Source organism: Humulus lupulus, chromosome 2 (assembly GCF_963169125.1).
Source record: "Humulus lupulus chromosome 2, drHumLupu1.1, whole genome shotgun sequence".
NCBI classification, from domain to species: domain Eukaryota; kingdom Viridiplantae; phylum Streptophyta; class Magnoliopsida; order Rosales; family Cannabaceae; genus Humulus; species Humulus lupulus.
In genome coordinates, this window is record NC_084794.1 from 87,670,906 (window position 1) to 87,696,428 (window position 25,523).

Below are 25,523 nucleotides of genomic sequence, written 5' to 3' on the forward strand. Positions count from 1 at the left end.
TGAAGCTATATATTATTATTTAGCAATTTTCTTTATGAGAAAATACTATTTTGGTCCATATATTTTTTCTGAATACATGATCGGCTTTTGTATTTTGTTAAATGACAATTTAGATTTTGTGTTTTACAAAATAAAACAAAATAATACCCTTGACTCGATTTTTGTTAAAATATTTTCAATTATAAGATCAATTCTTAGGTCGTTGGAGATGAGATTGATTCACAACAATAGTGGAGATAGTGGTCGAGAAACTGAGAATGAAATATTATATTTAAAAATATTTTGACCAAAGTTGGGTATATGGTACTATTTTGACCTATTTTATAAAACACAGTGTTTGAATTGTCATTTAATAAAATATATGGGGCGATCTCGTATTCGAGAAAAACACATGGGCTAAACTAGTATTTTCTCGATATATTATTTAAGGAATTTACTAATTTGGTACTCTTTATTTTTGCAAAGTATCGTTCTGGTACCTCTGTTTTCAATAATGTTCGTATGATACCCCGTATTTTGAAAACATAGATATTTTGTATAATAATTGATAAAGTTTTGTCAATATGACCAAACTGTCTGCATTTATATATAATTTGTAGCTCGTATGATTGAGAGTAATTTAATTAAATTGGTAAAATTTTATTAATTAAATTTGAGTTTAGGGTACCAAATATGTACCATTTTAAAATACAGGGTACCAAATATGTACGATTTCAAAATGCAGGGTACCAAATGAGTATTATTTAAAAACATATGATACCAAGATGCTACTTTCAAAAAATACAAAGTACCAAATAGTTACCTACCCTATTATTTATACAACTTTTGGCTTTCGCTTAATTCGTTTGGCTCTTGAGTATAGGAAGACTCCAGCAAGAGCAATAGCAGTTCCTACAATTAATCACAAAAGTACTCTTAGATATGAACAAAATAAACACCAAAATAAATTTTAATTATAAAATTATATATGTGTGGAAGATTATATATGTATATATACCGAGAGAGTTAATGGGTGAAATAGGTGTTTGGAAGAAGATGACTGACGATACTATGACTACCACGCGCTTTACAGAATTTCCCACCGCGTGGGTTACCGGTGATACCATTTGTAGAATCATATATGACACCTGCCACATATATAACCACCAATAAACAGAAGATACATGATCATCTGGAAAATAAAAACATATGATATGTAAATTGTAAATAGTAAATAGTAAATTTACAATATTTATATTTACATATAATTTTACAGACATTCAATTTTGTCATGTTTGGAAAGAAATTATGTTAATATAATATGGATTTTATTTTATATATTTAACTTTAGGTTTCATCATGTACTTTAGATTTAATTTTATGTACTTAGATTTCTAATAGTTAGCAATTGTCTAACTAATCTGATTATTTGTGAGTCACAAACAGAATTCATTCTTGAACATATAAATATGTGCCCAATTTTTTCTATTTAGAATCATATAATTTTGCTATCATATTGTTTATTCAAATTATATGTTTACATTTATTTTATCTAGTTAATGCAAAAAATACTCTCTGTATTTATAAAATATTATATGCTATGACTGATTTTGGTCAATCTAAAAATTAAGTAAGACCATAATACTCCTTACTTAATAAAAAAAGACAAAATTCTTGTGAGCGCCACACGCACTAAACCACAAGTCTGTGAATTTTTTTTTCCTTCTATTCTTTCTTTGTCTCGGTCAGTGATGTCATCACCTGCCCTTGCTATGCGACTTACCGTGCCCTAGTTGATAGAGGTTTTTTGTCGCCCACAGTGGGAGCAGATTGGAGCTTGTTTGATGGAGGAGTTGTGTTTGCAACAAAATCCTTAGCTTCGATGTTTTCTTCCTTTCAGGTGCGCTCTAGTGGGCATGTGCCTTTTGTGCGATACGGAGTGATTATTTTTGGGGTCTGGCCTTGGTGTTGCTTGGTTTTCAACTTCCCGGTCGAGTTTCGTAAGTTTCGTCCAAGTGGGCAGCAAGGGTAGGTGGTTGGGTTCTTCTTCGACATTTGTAGGGATTAGGGTGGGATCACGGCAAGGTGTGCAGTGGGAGAGTTCTGGTTTTCGTTTTGGTGTGGTGGAGGCTCGGATCTGGGAGTTTGGGAGGCATTAGGTGTTGGGGAATTGAGGCTATAACCTTGGTTTTGTATGTTACAACTCAAATAAATAAACAATGTTAATCTAAACTCTAATGGAAGAAAATTACAAGGAACATAACACAAATAAACGAGTGGTAGAATTGACCTTTGTTGTTGAATAATCACAAGTCTATGATTTTATGTAAACCACAAAATGTAACCAAGGCTTGACACAAATGAAGATTTGTTGTCCAAAAATCTCTATTCCTAGCCTCCTCCTTGAGATTGCTTGAAGCTTCTACAGCAGAATGAGATTGGGATTCACAAACCTTGAATTTTCATGTAAGTCAAACTTTCTTGATGAAGATCTGGGAGAAAACTAGTAATCTTGAAAGCTAGAGGAGGGGGGTTAGAGAGAGAGGTAAGTGATCAATTCCCCAATTAACTCAAATAACTCATTTATATAGTATAGGAACTCTCATTAGACTCAACTAGTAAGATTAGAGCATTTCAACTTGAATTTTGGAGCCACAAAAACACATCACTGTATGCTCCCGTACGGATTGCCCAGGCTATGCGTCTCCTACACCCAGTCGATGCATCGCCTAGAAGCAGGTGATGTGTCGCCTGAGTAGTCTTTCCAAAGACGAGCGATAAGTTGCCTCTAAGAGGCGATGCAACACTAATCTCTCTGATTTGGCGCTCCAAAACTTTTCTCAAAGCATCACCAAATGCTCCCAAATTTTTTGGGTATTATTATATACTCCAAAGAAATACTTTGGACCCAAAAAGATGATTTATAAATGCATATATTGAAAGTCAACTCTCACATGTTGACTTTTGTGAAACTGTTATGGTTTTCGCACATCTTTGTCTCTAACCAATTTCACCATGTATTTAACCAATCATAACAATCTCTTACTTTGTTAAATACATCATCAATTCTCTAGCAAAACAATATTAGTGCATAAAATAAAGTACATTTTTGTTTGAACTTTATCTTAGTGACAAACTACGAAGCTTCTACCGAAATGCTATGTTATCCTTAAAATATTGAACCCAACATTCCTAGTGATAAAAATCAATAATGTCTCACACACCTCTACCTGATTACTCATGTATTTTATACTTTTTGCGCTTAGCACTATTATGGTATTGTGCTTGATCTATTTATGAACCATCCGGAGAGAATACTCCTACTCTCTTGAGAGGCAATACCGCCTCTAGGTTCATTTATGTGAAATTCTTACAGGATCTTTGCTACCTTTAGCGATACTTGTTTCTCTTCAACTTAATTTCATTAAAAGCCTTATAAGTTAATCCTCATATATGCTTGGTAGTAACCAAAATTAACTCATCTTAGATAAGACTTTTGAGTTGTTAATGTTGTAATTGTTCCTTTATCAATAACTTGTTCTTACCCATTGAACTCTACACTTTATATATACAAATTTTGAGTTGAGTTGTCATCATTGGGGAATCTATTGGTCAATGAGTTTTAGTCTCATCTCTCTATGTTTAGTATCTCTCTTATGACTCTATTTATTCTACTTTTCTATAAATTTTCTAAATTTTAAGACCATTGTTTTTAGACACCTTAAGGTGTCTAACACCACTTAATGTGTCATATTGCTATTGGTGCAAATTAATATCGAATTCTGCATATTTAATTTTGATTTGCATTAATAGCAGTATAAAACACAAAGTGATGTTAGACACTTTAAGATACTCCTTAGCAATACTCAAATTTTAATATTGGTTCTATTCTTATCACGAGGCATATATATATAAATATAAATCATGTATATAATTTTTCTTCTTCTGTTATAAAAAAAATCATAATTTATCAGACATCTAATATCTTAGGACCGTCTTGATTCTAAACCTCTAATTTAACTAATTTACTCTCTTTCTATTAATTTCTTCACCATTCTTCTATTCATATATAGTATTTCCTTCTTTTCTCTCTCTATATATATTTATATAGTGATATATACATATATATGAAAGATATTAGGTAGTCATTGTTTTTAATCACTACATATAGATATAGTATTTTTTGGACATGGATAAGTTACAATTCTGCTTTATTTTATGCTAGTGTATAATGTAGTTACAAGGAGCCTCCAACAAATTTTTTTAGGAATTTTTGAATAATTTAGGTTGTCGAAATTATGATTCAAATAGTTTGTTGTATGCGTGTATAAATATCAAAACAAGTTCGCGCACAATAGATTGTTTGAATCCAGATTTTGACATCCTAAATTATTGTAAATTTCTTGAAAATTTGTGGGAGGTCCCCAATAACTACATCATACATTGTTATGTAAAACAAAGTAGAACTTCAACTTATCTATGTACCGAAAATACTAAAAGTAGCTATAAGTAGTGAATAATCAATATACAGATTAATTATTGGATGAGTACCTGCTGGTAAGAATGAAAACAGAAACCTGATAGAAGTAATCTCAAGCATAGCTCTTTAATGTTCAATCCTTCATTTTCCTGAAACAGATGTATATAAGGGAATTAAAGCTATATATATGTTTAGTAGTTTCAATTTATATATTTTTGTTGGGTAGTAATAATAGTATTAGTTACAGCTAATTGCAGATATGAAGGACTAAACTTCACTCCTTCAAGAAGAATAGCCGAGGGAACCAACAGCAAAAAAGAAATGATGGTTAAGACTGAGAACAGATTGATATTGTCCAAAGTTTCCTGCACATATATTACAAAACATTATTAAAATAAAATCAGAATAATATTCTTACTTACTCAATATGATACATGATCAGAAAAATTATATATAAATATACAAATATTACCTCTTCTTGAACCATCAACTTCTTGCTGAAAACATTACGAGATTGATTAGTAACATTGGAAGCCATGGCAGTGCAGAATCCAATCCTGTTTAAAGAAAAAGGAACCGTCGGTACGTTTGTTATATATCATTTCTTATAATAATATGCCATTTAAAAAAAAAAATAATTAGTTCATCATTTATAATAATAAATTAAGAGAAAATAAATTTGATCCAATATTATAATTTGTTGTCTTTCTAATCATTAATGTTTAGATAAAAGATTATATAAATTTAGGTGGATTAATTATAGTTACAAATCTTGTAATTATTATTTTTCAATTTTATAATAAAATTAAATTAGAAAATTATAACGATACTATTCAATCTAAGTTAGGGACTAGGGGAGAGATAGTATTTCTTACCAATTAAAAGAGGATTCCGTGAAGGAAGCCAATGCCACTCCACCTACAATTGGTACAAGGGAACAAACTACCCACACACTTGGTATCTGCTTAAGCACACCACAATTATTATATGGTTAAAATGTTTAGAGAAAATGAACTATTCTCTTTATTCTCATTTTAAGTGTGCTTTCCGAGTACAATAAACTAATGGTCCATTCTAATATTATTGAGTCCTAATAAAACTAGATTTAAGGGCCAATAATTTTGTAATTCAAATAAATTATACAATTTTAATTTTTTATTATATATATTTTAATAAAAAAATTTACAAATTAAGGTCCTTGAACTAAGAGAACCTTATTAGGCGTGGGTATAGACCTGACTTACCTTAATCTAGGATGCGCTGATAAATTAGAAATATTAAGATGGTGTTTGGCACGAGGTTAAATTTGGTGGAAATAGGAATATCAAATCTAACTTATATTTGATAAATTTATTTTTAATAGCTCAAGTGTTTGTGAATATAAGTAGATCTCATTTTTTAGCTTGATTTGATGGTAATTTCGATCCTTTTAAATATCTGAGTTTCTCATTCCCTTATTCTAAAGTACATCTAACTCGACTCTCACCAAATCCAACCCACATACGAAACACCCCTAAAGTTTTAAGTTCAAGTTTTCCCATCACTAGTTTCAATTAGGGGTGATAATTTGGGTCACGACACGATGACACGACACGATTAAGGTAAACACGAACACTACACGTTTAATAATCGTGTCGTGTTCGTGTTTGAGCTTTTGACACGTTTAATAATCGTGTCGTGTTCGTGTTTACCTTAATCGTGTCGTGTCATAATCGTGTTGACCCATTTAATAATCGTGTCGTGTCAGACACGATAACACGAATACTTTATATAGGTTTTATGATTTTTTTCGTATAGTTATGATTAATCGTGTCATAATCTTGTTATCGTGTTCGTGTCGTGTTGACCCGTTTAATAATCATGTCGTGTTCGTGTCGTATTTTTGACACGTTTAATAATCGTGTCGTGTTCGTGTTCGTGTTCGTATTTTTGACCCGTTTAATAATCGTGTCGTGTCATAATCGTGTAACATGAATCTGACACGTTTACACGAATTACCAGCCCTAGTTTCAATAACTTATGCACTCACTTTTAGCTTTATGTCAATGCCAACTTCAGAAAATGAATCTCAAAACTTCTAAACTAAAGCTTTCAATCATTATGTTATGTATTTATGATATTTGGGTTTGTTTTGGTTATACATATGTTTTTCGAGTAACAATCTTTGTTCGAATAAAAATTTCACTTATTTTGTTTTTATAATGTGTTTTCATCTATTTGTGAGAGTTTAGATTTAATTTAGTTTGATTCACTGCATACAAGGTCTTCTTTAATGGAAGATATTGTAGACTTTCAATGACTCACAGATGGACCCATAAAACACTTATTTTGTTGTATTGACTCCCACAAAGTTTTAGGAAATTTTGAATAATTTAAGATGTCGAAATTATGATTCTAACAGTCTATTGCAAGCGTATAAATATTGAAATAAGCACGCGTGCAACAAATTGTTTGTATCATGATTTCAACATCCTAAATTATTCATAATTTCTTAAAAAATTTATAGAAGATTTCATGTAACTAAGTTATACACTATCATGTAGAAAATGAAGTTGCAAGTTATCTATGTAGCGAAATACTAAAACTATCTATAAGTATAGTGATTAAAATCACTACCCAACAATTTTTCTTCAAATTATATATATATAATGTTTTAGTAAAGCAAATGTGGTGAGTTACTGCATATCAATTCATTTTTATTTATTGGAAATAAATTATTATTGAAAAGAATTACTACATGACAATTTTATAATTATTGGATCAAAATCTAGTGATTAGTTTGCTTAATTATTTTTAAAAAATTAATACCATATATATAGATATAATTCAAAACTTATATATATGATAATCAATTCTACATTATTAATCATTCATTTACTTTCTCTCTTAAAAATATAATTTATCTTCTTCAATCTTTTTATTTTTCATGAAGTCGAAATTTAACTTAAAATAATAATAACAAAAAATCATCCTTTAATCTTTAGACAATAAATATATATAGAAAAAAATACGTTCTTTTATCATTTTGTAAAACAAATGTAAATACACTCATTTGAATATCATTAAAATCAATTAATAAATATATTTATTATATTAAATACTACATTATTATATTTTTATTATAAAATAGAAACTTCCGATAAAAGTTGTTTTTTTCTTCAAACTATTAACTCTTGATTTTGGCTAACTATATTGTTATTAAAGATAATTATAAAGACATAGTAAGTGAAGCAAAAAATGAGGAAAATTTTGGGAATTTTTTTTTTTTTAAATGAAAAGATAGAGTGAAAATATGATTATCCTCTCTCTTTCCTTTAACTCTTTATCGACCCTTTCCCTTTCATCTCCTCTTCAATTTATAGGAGGGAGAAAGGTAAAATTACATTCAAAGCTATTACACCATGTAGCCAATAAGACAAAAATAAGTACATTTGGTCAACTACATTTTAAGGAGTAACAAAGGTTCTAGAGTAGGGTGATGCGTCACAAGCATACATATAGGGAAGACACATGTCAGGGGCGTGCTCCTGAGGAAGAGGAGTGTCAGTCGAAATCTTATAAAATGTCAACATGATCTCCGAGACTTTTCCACTCACTCTTTCTAACGAGGACGTCTTTATCTCCTCAGGACTTCTCTTCTAATAGGCTCCCAAGGAATGTCACCCGAAATTGATAGAACTTTTCACGGAGAGTTCTTACTACGAGTCCCTATCTTGCGACAATTTCATGCTCTAAGCTTTCACGATGGGGAGGATGAGAACCTACGTGACTACTTCATGATCCATGTGGTTCTCATGAGATGGGAGTGAGGGCGAGTTTGCTATGAAAACAACTTGTGTCTTTTGCGATTAACCATATAGTCATTTGTAGGACCCAATATAGAGGCCTTTTTATCCTTTTAGTGTTTTTTAGGTATAAACTGCCCCCAGTTCTTTAAGTCTTAATTGAGTTTTGGAGAATTTGGCATGTTCGACTTAGGGTGAATTTTTTGCTTGGTTTGTGATCATGGTCGAGCATTGCTGACTGCCACGATGAATCATGTCTTCCTCGTAAGGTACTTTAGAGGAGTTCTTTTCAGGGATTATTAGGGGTTCGCATGTTCAGTTCTCGAGGAGACTTATTCAAGGCAGTTGAGGGGATCCTTTTTTAATGTTCGCCCTAGCGATTTGAGAACTCTGAATATTGGTGCAAGGTGCTTGAGAAACTCATTTTCATAGAGTTCGTATCTTTTCTCATTGTTTGTTGAGTTCCTCTAAGGTATCTATTCTTTGTTAAACATGTTTGAGACTCGTATAGGTCAATAGCATGCTCATATGCCATATTTGAGTGACTTGTTAAGGGGTCCCAGACGCCCCTTTTATAGGTCAACTGGACGTCTGTGTTCAGCCTTTTGGGGTCCCTTTTTAAGAATCCCCCTAGGGCCTTGTGCGGGATTGCTTTTTAGAGAGTAGATGTTTAGCCATGCTACCTTGAGTTGTTTGAAGCCTCTTCGTATCATTAGATTCTTTATTGACTTCATGTTCTGTACTTTTGAGGAAATTTCTTTCTTTCTTTATTCTTTATTGACTTCGTAGCATTAAATTCTTTATTGAATTAGTTGATATCTCTTTAACCTTTGTTTGTCCTCGTAGAGTTAGTGACTTATATCCATCTCGTGGATCTATTTGTCAAAATATTTTCCTTCTTCGAACATGCGATCTTGAGATTGCTTTGGAACTATTTTGTTGATCTACCCCATAAGGAGTGCTCTGGCTAGAGCTTCTTTGTAATGCCCCGGATTCCCTAATGTGGTTTAGCGGCTGGATTTGTAGGCCGGGAGGGCCTTAACTGCTTAATTACGTCATTTAATGTGTTTATGCATGTTTATGAGAATTATATTATAATATAATGTTAATTGTATGCATGTCGATGTTATATGTTGAGACCACATTATGATGTGGGTTTGTTCGAGCTGTTCGACATGAGACGATCGTAGATTATTGATTAGCGGTTTAGTCACAACAGGTTTAAGTGTTGGGACTTAGTTTGAGTCTCGGGGTGATTTTGAGCGTTATCGGGAGATAAAGGGTAACGGGATGTGAATTATTGGTGTTTATGATCCTCGAGAATAGCGGGAATTGGAGAGCGTTATTTATGATTAACGAGATAGGAGGGAAGTACCAAAAATGCCCTTGGGAGCCTTTAGAAAGTATTAATTGACCTAGGGGTAAAATGGACATTTCACCCCTAGGATAGATATATCACTTGTTGGCTGAAGAAAGTAGTGAAAACAGAGTATGCAAAAAGGAGTTCTCCCGTACCTTCTCTTCTTCATTTTTTCTTTGTGGTTTTTGAGCCAACTTTGAGGATTCTAGCTTGGGAAGCAAGCCTTGGGAGTTTGGGAGTGTGTTCCACTATTGAAGAGCTTCATAAGCCAAGCTTTGGGTAAGTTTTTGACCATGATTTTCTCTGGTTTGCTCTGTTTTGGTTTTACTTTACAGCTGAGATTACTAGGATGAATTCATGGGTTTTGTTGGGAGTTTTGGCTAGGGTTCCCATGCTTGTGATGTTTGGGATGTGTTGGGATGGTTTTTGGGTTTATTTAGCATCAAGAATAGGCTTTGGAAGATTGGAGATCGAGTTAGAAACGAAGGAGATGAAGAAGGTCGGTTCAGGGGTGTTTTGGGCTGGAGGTAGCGCTACAGCGCCCACCCTAGGGCGCTATAGCGCTCCTCAGGAGGCTTTTTGGCTTTTGGGAGGTTCTGAGTAGAGCGATGTGGCGCTAGGGGTTGAGCGCTGTAGCGCTACCCTGTTCCTTCCAAACCCTGTTTTGAGTGTTTTTAAGGGTTTTTGACTTGGGGTTTCAATCCTTAAGGCCCGGGATCGAATCTACTCACCGTGTGGGCATGTTTCGAGGTCCCGAGGGTGGTGCTTAGGTTAAGACCCTATTATTGTGGATTCTCATTAATGGAGGTTATAATTGGTTGTGATTAGGTAACCGCTAAGGAACTAAAAGATCGATCGTTCTCAGGGGTCGTCTTTATCATACTTCTCGCTCGAACTTGAGGTAAGAAAACAGTGTATGGATACAGTTGCACCCTGTACAGGTATATGACATGCATGGTTTGATATTGAGGCATGTTGGTTGATATATGTGAACGTGGATTGCATATTAAATGCTAATGAGTGCTGATTACCTGTTTAAGACACTGACTAGTCAGGGATCGACTCTAAAGTCGATGATCACGCATTGAGTGGCTCTATGGCATTAATGCAGGACCGACCCTAAGGTCGAAGAACTTATAAGCGCTTGCCTGGTCTACGACCAGAAGACTATAGCCTAGGTGTATGACCCCGGTGACCGTTTGTCACATGGCTATGGGACGTTGTCCATAGTTTCGACTGTAGAGTCGTGAGGAAGGTTATGTTGGTGACCAATCACCATGCACCTGTCCTAAACAAACTTATGAAAGAATCACTTATCGATTAAGCCCTGGTGACCCTATCGTCACATGGCTAGAGGGAGCGATGCTCATTATTGTGACTTTTGGCTATTGTCACCTATTTGCCGGACTGGTAGTCCTGAATGGTTATTATGATCGCTGTTGATATCATATCATGTCTTATTGTGTTTTCTTGCTGGGCCTTGGCTCATGGGTGCTATGTGGTGCAAGTAAAGGAAAGGAAAAGCTTGGCCAGCCTTGAGTGGAGAGCTTGGGCGATGTGATGTACATACAGGGCCGCTTGACCGCCACGGTCAAGGAGTTCTCAGAAGGACTAGGGGTTTACCCTATTTTTGCCGCTTAGGCCGGCGGAGTTTGTAAATTTGGAACTGTAGCGACTCTTTTGTATTACGAACTACTTGTAAACATTTTGAAAGGCTCATGAGCAGTTTATTTACTTAATGAAATGTACCCTTTCCTTTTTACTGGTTTTCTACCTTAACCTGATAACAACACTTAGATCACGTTTTTAACCAAAGGACTCGGGTAGCGGGTCAAATTTCCGGTTCACCGTTCACCGTAACTGTTCTGGGGTAACCAGGGCGTTACAACTTGGTATCAGAGCAATGCCAAGGTTAGGGTTCCTGTAGACTGGCTGGGTATGTACCACATCATCAAAGACAAGCTCGACTCACAGTTTGGTAACTATTTACGTGGTTACATGAATAATTGTTTAAATGTGATATATATGCTTTACCTGTGTGTATGAGATACTTTGTTGAGCCTGTGCCTTGAAATATTATATCTTCAGCAAATGTGTACTGATTAGTACTGAGATTGTTGGCGCCTGCTTATTAGCATGGTTGGTTATGAGTTATTATGTGATACATGCTGAGTGTTGAGTGCCATAAACATGTATCTGCTTGTGAATACTGAATGACTGTGGAATGTGATAGTTGTCTGTTGTTCTTGGACTGTGAGGCGGCAAGAGGTTTAGTTATTACTACCTGACTGGCCGTATTGATTATTGTTTCAGTAAGGTATCAGTGACAGAATGAACTCAGGACAGACAGACATGTCAGCTGGCCAGAGTGATCCAGGCCAGAATAATAATAGTCAGGGTCAAGAGAATGACCAATCTCAGATTCCACAGCCAGCACCTGCAAATTGGCAGCAGTTGTTTAATGATTTGCAGGCTATAGTGTTAAAACAGGGAGAGGAGCTTCGTCTCCTAAGACAGCAGCAAGTGCCTGTAGTTCCCAATGTTGCAGAGGCACCTTCTGTGTCGGTGCCAGTTACTAGGCCACTGGCCAGGGTTGAAAACAGATTGGAACCTCTTTATGAGCGGTTCAGGAAACAACAACCTCCTGTGTTTGAAGGCAGTGTCGATCCTACCAAAGCTGAACAATGGATGAGCATGATTACCACTGTTCTGGATTTTATGAAGGTGGTTGGTACTGAGAGGGTGGCTTGTGCTGCCTATATGTTTCGGGAAGATGCCCGGATTTGGTGGGAAGTGGTTGGCCAGACCAAGGATGTTAATCTCCTGAGCTGGGAGGAATTTCAGACTTTGTTTAACGAAAAGTACTATAATGACGCCATTAGAGCGGCGAAGGCTGATGAATTTATGAGGTTACTTCAGGGAAACTTATCAGTAACCGAGTATGCCTTAAGGTTTGACCGTTTGGCAAAGTTTGCCAAGGAGTTGGTACCCACTGATGGGACCAGGAGAGAGCGTTTCTTACAGGGGCTACAACCCAGGTTAGCCCGAGATGTGCGCATCACCACTGTGGCAGGAGTGACTACTTATGCACAGGTGGTGGAGAAGGCACTTACAGCTGAAACTGCAGAGATTAAGATCTGGCGTGAAAGTGCAGCCAGAAGGGATTTTAGGAGGCCAGGTCCTCCATTTGTGGGTTCTGGTAGGGGTGTTGGCCCCAGTGATCAGAAGAGGAAGGTCCCTGATACCTTCCCAGTTCCAGGTCCTGACAGGAGACCTCGTGGTGTTACAATAGGTCGTCCTGGGGGCAGTGAAGCCTGGAAGTCTTATCCCGAGTGTCCTAGATGAAAAAGGCATCACTTGGGAGAGTGTAAGGCAAGGGCCTGCTTCTCTTGTGGAGCAGTGGGTCATCTAAAAAAGGATTGCCCTAAGGCAAGAAAGGAAGAGCCCAGGAAGGCAGACAGCTCGGCCCCAGCGCGAGTGTTTGCTTTGACTCAAGCAGAAGCTGAGGCTTCGCCCTCAGTTGTTACAGGTCAGCTTCTTAGTGCAGGAACTGCTTATAATGTATTGATTGATTCTGGTGCTACACATTCCTTTGTTGCAAGTAGTGTTATTGATAGATTGTGTAGACCTTGTGATTTCTATGCTGTGGGGTTTGGTACTTTGTTACCCACTGGGGGGTTGGTTGTATCCAGGAGGTGGGTCAGATCTTTGCCAGTGATAGTGGAGGGCAGAGAGTTGTCAGTGGATCTTATAGAGCTGGTTATGACTGACTTTGATATGATACTGGGTATGGACTGGTTGGCCAAGTATGGAGCAACCATTGACTGTAGAAGGAAGATGGTCACCTTTGAGCCTGAAGGTGAGGATCCTTTTGTATTTGTTGGTGCTGTGCATGGACCCCGTATTCTTATGATTTCAGTATTGAGGGCTAGAGATTTGTTGCAAGGGGGTTGCATTGGATTCTTAGCCAGTGTGGTTGATACCACCCAGGTCGTGCCAGTGAGACCAGAGGATACTAGACTTGTGTGTGAGTTTCTGGATGTGTTTCCAGAAGAACTACCAGGGTTGCCACCACACAGAGATATTGAGTTCGTTATAGAACTGGCCCAAGGAACGGAGCCAGTGTCTAGAGCACCATACAGAATGGCCCCAGCTGAGTTGAAAGAATTAAAGGTACAGTTGCAAGAGCTGTTGGACTTGGGTTTTATCAGACCTAGCTTTTCACCTTGGGGTGCGCCAGTTCTGTTTGTGAAGAAGAAAGATGGTTCTCTGAGGATGTGTATAGATTATAGGGAACTGAATAAGTTGACAATTAAGAACCGGTATCCTTTTCCAAGGATAGACGATCTGTTTGATTAATTGCAGGGTAAGACGGTATTCTCTAAGATCGACCTTCGTTCTGGTTATCATCAGTTGAGGGTTAAGGAGGGAGATATACCGAAGATCGCTTTTCGCACTAGGTATGGGCATTATGAATTTTTAGTTATGTCATTTGGATTGACTAATGCCCCTGCTGCTTTCATGGATATGATGAACAAAGTGTTCAAGGATTATTTAGACCAGTTTGTGATCGTCTTCATCGATGATATTTTGGTGTATTCTCAGACTGATTCGGAGCATGAGCAACATCTGAGGTTGGTTCTACAGAGGTTGAGGGAACACAGATTGTTTGCGAAGTTCAAGAAGTGTGAATTCTGGTTGTCTCAGGTATCCTTTCTTGGGCATATTGTCAGTAAGGAGGGGATTAGAGTAGATCCAGCAAAGATTGAAGCAGTCAGAGATTGGCCAAGGCCAAAGAATGCTTCTGAGGTTAGGAGTTTCCTTGGATTGGCAGGGTATTATAGGCGTTTTGTGGAGGGGTTCTCAAAGATTACTACTTCGTTGACTGAGCTGACACGTAAGGGTCAGAAGTTTGTGTGGTCAGACAAGTGTGAGAACAGCTTCCAAGAGTTGAAACAGAGGTTGATTACAGCTCCAGTTCTGAGTCTTCCTACAGACCAAGAGAAGTTTGTGATATACTGCGATGCTTCTCATCAGGGTTTGGGCTGTGTTTTGATGCAGTCAGATAGGGTTATAGCTTATGCTTCTCGTCAGCTGAAGGAGTACGAGAAGAGGTATCCTACCCATGATTTAGAGTTGGCAGCGGTGGTTTTTGCTTTAAAGATATGGAGGCACTATCTCTATGGAGAGAAGTGTGAGATTTATACAGACCACAAGAGCCTGAAGTATTTCTTTACCCAAAAGGACTTGAATATGAGGCAGAGGCGTTGGCTGGAACTAGTAAAAGATTATGATTATGAGATTCTGTATCACCCAGGGAAAGCCAACGTGGTAGCTGATGCTTTAAGCCGGAAGGGTCCGGGACAGATTCATGGTATTAGGCTGATAGTCAGGGAGTTAGCTGATGATATGACCAGAGCTGGTATAGACTTGCTGGTGGGCCAGTTGGCCAATGTTACGCTACAGTCTACGCTGCTAGAGAGGATTAAAGAGGGTCAGTTGAGTGATCCACAGCTGATCAGGATTAGAGAGGATGTCTTGGCTGGAGCATCCAGAGACTATACAGTGTCGGATTTGGGGTTGTTGAGATATAAGGGACAGATATGTGTTCCGTTAGACACTGCATTGAGGCGAGAGATACTGGATGAATCTCATACTACACCTTACTCTTTGCATCCAGGCACCACGAAGATGTATCAGGATGTGAGAGCATTGTACTGGTGGCCAGGGATGAAGAGAGATGTAGTCGAGTATGTGGCTAAGTGCTTGACATGTCAGCAAGTCAAGGCTGAGCATCAGAGGCCGGCAGGGTTACTGCAGCCTCTGGATATCCCGGATTGGAAGTGGGAAGACATCACAATGGACTTTGTGGTGGGCTTGCCCAGGACAGTTGGTCAGCACAATTCCATTTGGGTGATATTGGATCGCTATACCAAGTCAGCTCACTTTCTACCAGTGAGGACTACTTATATTGTTGACCAGTATGCAGATCTCTATGTGAAAGAGATCGTGCGCCTCCATGGAGCTCCTAGGTCGATCGTGTCAAGTCGGGACCCTACATTCACTTCCAAGTTTTGGAAGAGTTTACAGACAGCCATGGGTACACAACTGAAGTTCAGTACAGCTTATCATCCTCAGACAGATGGGCAATCTGAGAGGATGATCCAGATATTGGAGGACATGCTGCGGGCATACGTACTGGACTTTGGTGGATCATGGAGTAAGTATCTGCCTTTGATAGAGTTCTCCTATAATAACAGTTATCAGTCTACCATCGGTGTTGCACCTTATGCGATGCTATATGGCAGGAGGTGTAGATCTCCCATTCATTGGGATGAGACAGGTGAAAGGAGATACTTAGGTCCTGAAGCAGTTCAGAGGACCAGTGAGGCTATTGATAAGATTAGAGCTCGAATGCTTACTTCTCAAAGTAGACAGAAGAGCTATGCGGATCCCAAACGCAGGAACGTGGAGTTCTAGGTAGGAGACTATGTCTTCCTTAGAGTCTCGCCGTGTAAAGGGGTGACAAGGTTTGGGAAGAAAGGCAAGCTGAGTCCCAGGTTTGTAGGTCCATTTGAAATACTGGAGAGGATTGGTTATGTTGGTGACCAATCACCATGCACCTGTCCTAAACAAACTTATGAAAGAATCACTTATCGGTTAAGCCCTGGTGACCCTATCATCACATGGCTAGAGGGAGCGATGCTCATTATTGTGACTTTTGGCTATTGTCACCTATTTGCCGGACTGGTAGTCCGGAATGGTTATTATGATCGCTGTTGATATCATATCATGTCTTATTGTGTTTTCTTGCTGGGCCTTGGCTCATGGGTGCTATGTGGTGCAGGTAAAGGAAAGGAAAAGCTTGGCCAGCCTTGAGTGGAGAGCTTGGGCGATGTGATGTACATACAGGGCCGCTTGACCGCCACGGTCAAGGAGTTCTTAGAGGGACTAGGGGTTTACCCTATTTTTGGCGCTTAGGCCAGCGGAGTTTGTAAATTTGGAACTGTAGCGACTCTTTTGTATTACGAACTACTTGTAAACATTTTGAAAGGCTCATGAGCAATTTATTTACTTAATGAAATGTACCCTTTCCTTTTTACTGGTTTTCTACCTTAACCTGATAACAACACTTAGATCACGTTTTTAACCAAAGGACTCGGGTAGCGGGTCGTAACTGTTCTGGGGTAACCAGGGCGTCACATTCTTGGTGGGAGCATCTGGCCCTATGAGGTGATCCATTCTTCATTCTAATGAAGACCCAGAGTCTGTGCACCTAAGGTTTGTGGGTGATTGGCCCCAAATTGTTTACAAGGGCTATTCTTATATCCTCCCAGTTTTTGGTTTGGTATGGGAACTTGTCTTGCTTGAGCTTAATTTAGGACTCGGTGACTTCCTGAGGGGAGTCTATGCTTCTCTCTTGTCCCTTACGTGTACTCATACAACATTATTTTTCTTTCTAAAGCATTTTGGGTACAACAACTGTCCCCAAGTTCCTTAAGACTCAACTAAGTCTCGGTGAACTTGGTCGGTCAGGGAGGAGATTCGTTCTTCCCCCACTCGTAGATGGCTATTTGGTGTGTCGGTAGAACTCAAAATGTCACATTTGCTTACGACTAAGGTTGGATATTTCTTAGGTGCGGTGCTAGATCCTTTAAGGTTCTTGTGAAGGGACTTTGTGCATCTCCTTTGACAGACCTTTTGGGGATGTTCCCTGCCCAATTTTCATAGAACCCTAATAAGGTGCTCAGAGAGTGTCTTTTGGGGTCTGCGTACTAATGAGTATATTGAACCCTTGTAAGGTTCTTTTCATGAAAGTTCTTGTATAAAGAATGTTAGAAGCTCACCATAGGGTGCACGAAGAGTTTTTCTCAAGGCGCTCAAAGGGAATCTTTTTGGAAAATTTTTATGATACCTGAGGACCTTTAGGTGTTTGTGTAAGGTTTGCGAGGTGCTCATTTTTCTTTTTCACTAGTGCTTGCCTACTTTTGCGATTCTTTCGAGGAAGTGTTTCATCCCAGATCCTTTTGTGGGTTGATGAAGTAGCTTGCCCTTCTTTTGATGTGTTCATTGATACGTCTGAGTGGAACTTGAGTTCTCTAAGGAAGTTGTATTGTCTTTAGAAGGAAGCCCACCTTTGGGATTTCTTAGAGGAAGTTCTTCATCCCTGCTCGTCTATTAGGAGTATTTGAAGCTGCTCGCCTAGGATTTTAGAATATAGCGGAGCTTCTCTCCCTCCTTTGAACAAGTCTGTTCAGCCAGCTTCTTGCAATGTCATGCTCTATTCAACTTCCAAGCAATAGGTCCTTCTTGTCAGCGAGGTCATTTGTTTCATTGGTTTATTGTCAGCGAGGTCATTTGTTCCATTGTTCCATTTGTCAGCGAGACCTAGTGGATACCTACTAGGTCCCTCCACAGTGGTTTTTTCAAATGATGAGAATTAACAAACTAAGGGGTACCTCTGAGCTGAAGAACAATGTATTGCATTCTGACTTTGAACATAGAACTTCATAGCCAATCTCGGTGGTGGAAGAGGTTGCATCTTTGGGGGAATCTTATTCTGCCACTCTACTCGCTGTAGAAATCCTCGGAGCAGGCCCATGCCCTACATCTATGATGTGTGGGCCTGAAGGGGTGACCTAATCCATCCTCCACCTTTTGTACAAGTGTTTGTGGGAGGCTTCGCAGAATGAGAATGGCTCAAATTCTTTTCTTCAGCCACCATCACATCCTTTGCCTAAAGAGAATGTTCCGTCTAAGGCTTGTGGAGGCACATCTAGATAATAGCCCGCCAATTTCTCTGTTATTTCCACATGAGCCCAGTCTTCTACACCATAGAGTGTGTTGAGATTGGTTAAATATAATGTAAGTTGTTTACACAATGAGGTGCAAAACACTTAATAGTTTTCACTTAAGTTGAAGTGAAAATATGAGATTGTGTAGTAGGCATCTAAAAGTGATTTTTGTGGGTCTAAAGTGATACGTGGAAGTATCTAAGGACACCCAAAAAGTGTGATAACATTTGGAGAAATTTTAGGACCATTGGAAGGGTCAATAGTCATGGGGGTGGCGATGCATTGCCTCCTAAGAGGTGTTGCATTGCCTAAATGCGAAGGGGCTCAAAAGCCCCAGGACACGATACATCGCCTGTTAGTAGGCCACATATCGCCTACATGCAAGCAACGTATCGCCTGGCGTGTCTGTATAAACATGTATAATAAGCTCCAAATGACGAGTTAATTATCTCTAATATTATTGTTTAGATCTAATGACGATGCCTACACTATAAAATGGTTCTCATAGAGTTTTTGAAGACTTGATCACTCTCTCCAATCTCTCTCTTACCTTTCTTTCTCTTTCTCTCAAAGAACAAAGTTTTCTCCAAGAAACTCATCAATCATTGCTTGACTTGCATGAGTTTTAAGGATTGTTCAATCCCAAATCTCATTCTACTTGGTTGAAGCTTCAAGAAATTAGGGAATGCTTGGAATAGAGATTTTGGACAACAATATTCTTAATGTGTATAAGCCTTAGAAGTTCTCCAAGTTTAAAAATTCAAGTTGCTTAATACAAAATGTTGTATCTCTTTATCCCTAATCTGGTATTTTGCATTCTATTGTGTTTATGTTCTTATTGATGATTAAATGTTTTAAGTTCATCTTATAATCATTTAATCACTTAATCCTTTATTTTCAAGATTTGCATTCATACCATGAACATGGTTCATTGATTATCAAGATTTCCATTCATACTTTGAATAAGGTTCTTGATTAGCATCTATGGTTTGTAATATTGAATTTTCCTATTATGCATTGTTGATCAAGAAAGTGTAAAGTCATAAATTCCTAACAGAGGGAACTTGTTTCCTTCCTCTGCATAAATAGCTTTTCTCACGTGTCACTTTCACTTAGATGGGTCTTCTCGTGCATCACCTTCTTGCTCCCAGGGAACGAAAGTAGCTCCTTTATGGCTGCCCTCAATGTCAAAGCCACTTGAGCTCAACTAAAGGGTAAAGGTTGCGACCTTTGTTATTTTTTTGCTTCTTATTTGGTGATAGTGGAGCTTGGGGGCTAGTTGGCCACTCATGCCTTGCTTCTCAAGGTAAGAAGTGGAGGTTGCGACAGAGGGCCATTGACACTCAGAGTTTTGGGAAAAAAAATTTTGTTTTAGGACATCTTTCTGGTAAGTGTTTCCCCCTCATGAAGTGGTCTTTTCGAGGGTTCTCTAGACTCTCCTAGTCCCCCTCATTTCTCTTCTCAGTCTGAGGTTTTTAACCTAGGGAGGCGACAAAGTGCCAAGGAGGGCTTTGGTACTGCAGTCTCAATCTGCTTTGGTGGTGGTGTCGATGCAGTAATTCTCCACCAAGAGATGAGAGTGGCTCCTACCTTCCACGATCATATATAACATTCTTTGGCATTTTTGCTAGCGAGTTCTTCTTCATTGAAGCTTCAGATTTGTAGGAAAGACTTCTAAGAAATCTTCCCATAGGTAGTGCCAAAATAATAAGACTTGATTTTTCGCTAACTATATTGTTTTGTTTTTATCAGACTAACTATATTGTTATTAAAGATAACTATGGGGAGATAGTAGGTGAAGCAAAAAATGAGGGAAACTTTGAGGAAGTTGTTTTTCTAAGTGAAAGGAGAGAATGAAAATATTCAAAACCATTACACTACAACTAATAAGACACAAAGAAGTACATTTGGTCAACTACTTTTTGTGGTGTTGCAAGGGTTCTAGGTTAGTGTGCAGCGTCCGAAGCATACTTCTAGGGAAGACACGTGTGAGAGGCGTGCTCATGAGGAAGAGTAGTGTTAGTTGAAATCTTATGGAATGTTAGTAGGATCTCCAAGACTTTACTACTCACCCTTTCTTGCATGGACGTCTTCATCTCCTTAGAACTTCTCTTCTCGTATGCTCCAGAGGAATGTCACCAGAAATTGATTGGATATTTTACGTAGAGTTCTTCCTTTGAGTCCCTGTCTTGCGACAACCTCTTGCTTTAAGCTTTTAATACAAAGAGAACGAGAACTTACATGACTACTTCGTGATCCATGTGGTTCTCACAAGACGTGAGTGAGGGCAAGTTCGCTATGAATACGACCTTTGTCTTTTTAGGTTAACCATATAATGCCTTGTAGGACCCATAATAGATGCTCTTTTCTCCTTTTTATGTTTCTTTTGGGTGTAACACAAACTTTCCTAAAAAAAAATCGTACTATTAAAAAAAAATCACTATTGAATAATTTTTTTTTTATGTATATAAGCATTTAATAAATAGCAACTAGCAAGGTCAAATTTTTCTCTACATACCTCAATTTTCCATGTACTTTTATCTATTGTTTAGTCTTGGCGTCATAGCTTAATTAGTAAATCTCAATTTTTTATTATCTCACATATATACCTAATTTTTTCGCATGAATCCATAGCTTTAAAAAACAGAGAGCTTGTATATATTCTACTTCAAACTATTAATAATGTCGTCTAATTTAATAAAATTATTTGAATAGTGATATCATTAATGTGTAAAATTAGTAAATAAATTGTACATTACTAATAAAAAAAACACTAATTTATATATAAATATATATTTAATTTATATTTTCTACTTCAAATTATTAATAGATGCAGTATGTGATTAAGGACATATCACTTATTATAAATGCTATTAAGATTTACGTACGTGTAACAAGGTATGCATGGGCTAAGCCATAAATGACCCTACACTGACTATAGTAAATACTAGATAGGTGAACATCTAACCCTATAAATATACGTAAATATACCAATAAATATACGTAAATAACAAGGTGAACATCTAACCCTATAAATATACGTAAATAACAAGGTATACAGTATATAAATATACGTATGACACACTTTAAAAAAAAAAGGTGAACATAAATGACCTTAATATGTTGGAGAGGTAGGTGTAGTTAAGTTATTACCAATAAATTTAACTGTTTAAGCGTCGAAGACATACAAATTACAACATCTAACCCTACACTGACAATAGTAAATACTAGATAGGCTCAAACCGTACACTAATTAAATAATGTCATTGTAAATATAAAATTATTATAGTTGATTTTGTCAATAATTTTTAAAAAAAAAAAACAATAAAATACATCTACTTTATTTTATGTATTTAGATTAAAATTTAATATACTCTAAGCTTAATTTGATGTGTTTATGCATCCAATTATTATTAATTGTTTGATCGATTCAACTAATGATCTAAACAATTGTGAGATATGCGGAATGCGTGACTAAATTCAATTTCATAAAATTATTCATATATATGTCATTTTAGATCTGAGAGTAATATATTAATATATAGGTAGTCATTTCTATCACACTTCCATATTATATACAAAATATGCACATTATAATATTTAATTGGTATTAATTATTTAGATATTTTTATGTAAGACTCTTACATTTTAATTACTAATACAGGCAACATACAATATACGTTTGCTTAGTTTTAATTATAAAATTTATTAATTATTTTTATTAAATTTGTATCATTCTCATATAAAATTTAAATAAATAAACAATATTATATATAAAAGAATGACATACACATGTGATAGTCATAACAGAGATTTATACCCAGCATAGAGTGAGTCAATGGGTATTTTGGTAATTTTGCATATGTGGGAGAATTATAGAAGCATTTTGGAAGAAATATTAGTATTTGGAGGATTAGTAAATTAATTGGGAATTTGAGGTGTAATTTGAGGTTTAGTGTGACTTCTAAGCTAAATGACCATTATACCCTTGGGGTTACATTGGAGGTTAAGAGTTTGGAAGGGTAATATGTTCATTTGACCTATCGATTAGTGAAATGGGCAGCAACCCTTGGGGAAGACATATTCACGTCATTCCCCCTTCCTTGTTTCTCTTGGTTTTTCCAATTAGTGCTAAGGAAGGAGATCGAGCTTGAAAGGAATTTTTGGAGATTTGAGGAAGCTTGGAGGGATTTGAGCAGCAAGGGAAGGAGCTAGGAGCTGCCAAGGTCTTACTAGATTGAGAATTTTCGAATTCAGAGGTAAATTTCTTACTTTGCTTGAGTTTTGTGTTCTTGAGCTTTTGGGGAATTTTGGTATGAATTTCAAATTTGGGTGATGTTAGGATATTTGGTTAGGTGTTTTGAGGATTGAAAATACTTTATAATATATTTAGAGGTTCAATTACAATTGGTTTAGTGGATTTAAGGTGGGATTTTCAGAATTTGAAGTACAAAGCTTGAGTTTGTGACTCAAAATTATGTTTCAGTGCATTTCTGTGGTAATTTGATGTTGTTTGTAGTTTATTTAAGTTATATGGTGTGTTTTATGGTCTGTAGCTTGCTGGAAATAGTTGTTTTAGTAAAGTTTTAGGTCTGGGTTCGAAGGGGATTCGCAGGGGATAAATTGGGGAAGAACACTACAATTTTTGGGCATATTTTAGGTTTATGGTGACCTAGCGCGACTGCGCTAGGTTGTGGCGCGACCACACTAGGGGCCCAGAACCTTAGAAATTAGGTTTTAATTTGGGGTTTCGTGGTCTTTGGCGCAACCATGCTAGGGTAGGGTGCGACCGTGCCAATACCCCAGAAACCCAAAAGTTTCAAGGGCAGGCGCGAAATATGGTATGTGCCCCGAAATCTGGGTTTTTGCTGATTTTAGGATTAGAGCTCGGGAGGTGATAACTCTACAAAATAGAGTTATTTTACCATATTTTTTGAGCTAATTGTTGCTTAGTCTTTGAGTTTTTAATTGATTTATCATGTTTTAAAGTAATTTTTTATTTATTAGGTTTATTTTAATTTTATAGATTTTTGTGTATTTTTATAGTTATATTGTTGTAAAATATTGTAGTATAGTTATTTAAATTATTGTTGTTTAGTTTGAGGTAAAAAAAATATTGTTTTATTGAACTTAAATGCTAAATTAAATTAAGTTATGATTAATATTTTCAAAGAATTAATATGATTGATTTTATATTTTAAAATATTTTATTATGACTTAATTTATGTTTATTTTGTAGGAAAATGTTGTATTGTTGGTGCTTAAAAAGCAAAGAAAAATGAAGAAAAGAATTTGGTAAAACTTAAAAGAATAGAGCTAAAAGTGTCATTTCTGAAGCCGACATACTCCCTGCCCCACCTGGGCCCGCCTGGCTCACCAGCCCAGAAGTCAGCAGGCCCGTGCCCTTCCTCATTTGCCAACAGCCCAAGCCTTTGGCCTAGCCCGCCAGGCTCACCACCTCCTGGGCCCGCCTGCCTCATCTCAGCCAGGCCCACCCGAAGTCCCATGCGCCTGCGCATCCTCCTCAGCAAAGCTCCATGGGCCCAACGCCACCCAATAGCCTCCAAGCCTAGCCGTCTGCCCCCTTGCACCCCACGGGCCACCTGCCAACAGCCACCAAGCCCAGTTGCCTCCTTCCATCTTGAGCCCAACAATGCCTCCTTGTCCCCTTTGTTAAAAAATGCCACACTTTTACCTAACTTTTCTACACATTTTCACCACAAAATCATTATCACCCCTACAATTTACCCCTACTTTCCATAATATTATTTATTTAATCAATTTAATTAATTTAAATTGATTATTTTAATACTCTCATTTTGGCTATAAATAGGGAATTGTCAAGACCATTTGGAGTGCTTATTTTAAGAGGGGTTACACTACAATTTTTACACTTTCAAGACCACTCCATTCTCTTCATATTTTCTTCTTTTTGGTCATTTTTTCTATGAGGTTTTAGAGGAAAAATTTGGGGGTTCCTCCAAATTTTCCTATTTATGTTTGTAATTTTTTGGTTTGTAATTTTTATTCTAGTTATGTGCTTCTAATCTTTTTCATAAGATTATTAAGATCATGATGAAGCAACTTGTAACTAGATAATATTTATGTTGTATGCTGATTTCCCTTGTAATGCAACAAAGTTAATGGATTTTTCTTCTTCATATATGTCTTTTATCTTTAATGTCTCATATTTTTAATTGTTAGATAATATGCATTTTGTTCTTCATTTTGCAAAACATAATATTCTTTGTGTAAGATGTGTCATTAAATTGTACACATCCAATGCTTAGAACAAAAATATTATGTTTTGCCTTATAAATAATGTTATTTGATATTTTGTTGTTTCATTAGGTCAATTCACATTAAATACTTTGAAATTATACTTTTTGAAAAGTGAAGAAAAATCCTATCTTTTTAGAAGTAATTTATGCTTAAAATTATTAATATATTTGGAAAATGATAGTTTAACTTATTTTAACTATCACTAAAATTTGGGAATCAATATACTTATAAATATTATTGAACTTACATTTTGTGGATTCTAGTATCTTAATAATTTTTCTTTTACAACTTATTTTCAAATCATAATTGGTTTACTTTTATTCTCTTAAATAGATTTATTTTAAATCTTTTATTTTATGTTCATAACATAAAATCTCATCAATCTTTGGAGCTAGGTTAGAATTTATTCATTTTGGTTTAAAATACTTTTCTTTTTGATTTAGACAACTCCTTTGGGTTCGATCTCGTGCTTACATGAACACTATATTTCATATATGATTCGTGCGCTTGCGAGTTATAAATTTTTAAAGCATGCCCATTTTGGGTCCATCAGGAGGTTCGCAAACCCATTTGGGGGCCCAACTTGGGTGCTCGGGGGACATTTCTAACATTCCGAAATCTGGAAATAGTAGTCCTATAATTGGGGTTCAGAGTGAGCCTCATGATTTTGATTCAATCCCTAATAAGAGTATGTTTATGTTGTGAGTAGATTACCGCAAAGCTCGGGATCAGGATCATACTTGAGGGTGTATCGTCATTTGCACGGAACTCGAGGTAAGAAAGCTACACCTGTGTTAAAATTAGGGCTTGAACCACTGTGATTTAACATGGTTATAATTATG

General features: G+C 36.8%; 1 protein-coding gene across 2 annotated transcripts in view; it reads right to left on the reverse strand.

Moving 5' to 3' along the window:
- Nucleotides 1-618: 618 nt before the first annotated feature.
- Nucleotides 619-25,523, reverse strand: part of LOC133818175 (phosphoenolpyruvate/phosphate translocator 2, chloroplastic-like) — a 51,150-nt gene continuing 26,245 nt past the window's right edge. Inside the window, exons 4-9 of one of the 2 annotated variants that reach the window (XM_062250900.1) lie at nucleotides 5,335-5,420; nucleotides 4,932-5,016; nucleotides 4,705-4,824; nucleotides 4,557-4,608; nucleotides 998-1,127; nucleotides 619-891 (exon numbers count right to left, since the gene is read on the reverse strand). In XM_062250900.1, the coding sequence (XP_062106884.1) occupies nucleotides 1,006-1,127; nucleotides 4,557-4,608; nucleotides 4,705-4,824; nucleotides 4,932-5,016; nucleotides 5,335-5,420 (465 nt within the window). In that variant the 3' untranslated portion in view covers nucleotides 619-891; nucleotides 998-1,005. Of the gene's footprint in view, nucleotides 892-997; nucleotides 1,128-4,530; nucleotides 4,609-4,704; nucleotides 4,825-4,931; nucleotides 5,017-5,334; nucleotides 5,421-25,523 lie in introns of both variants that reach the window. The other variant, XM_062250899.1, reaches the window with a different exon arrangement.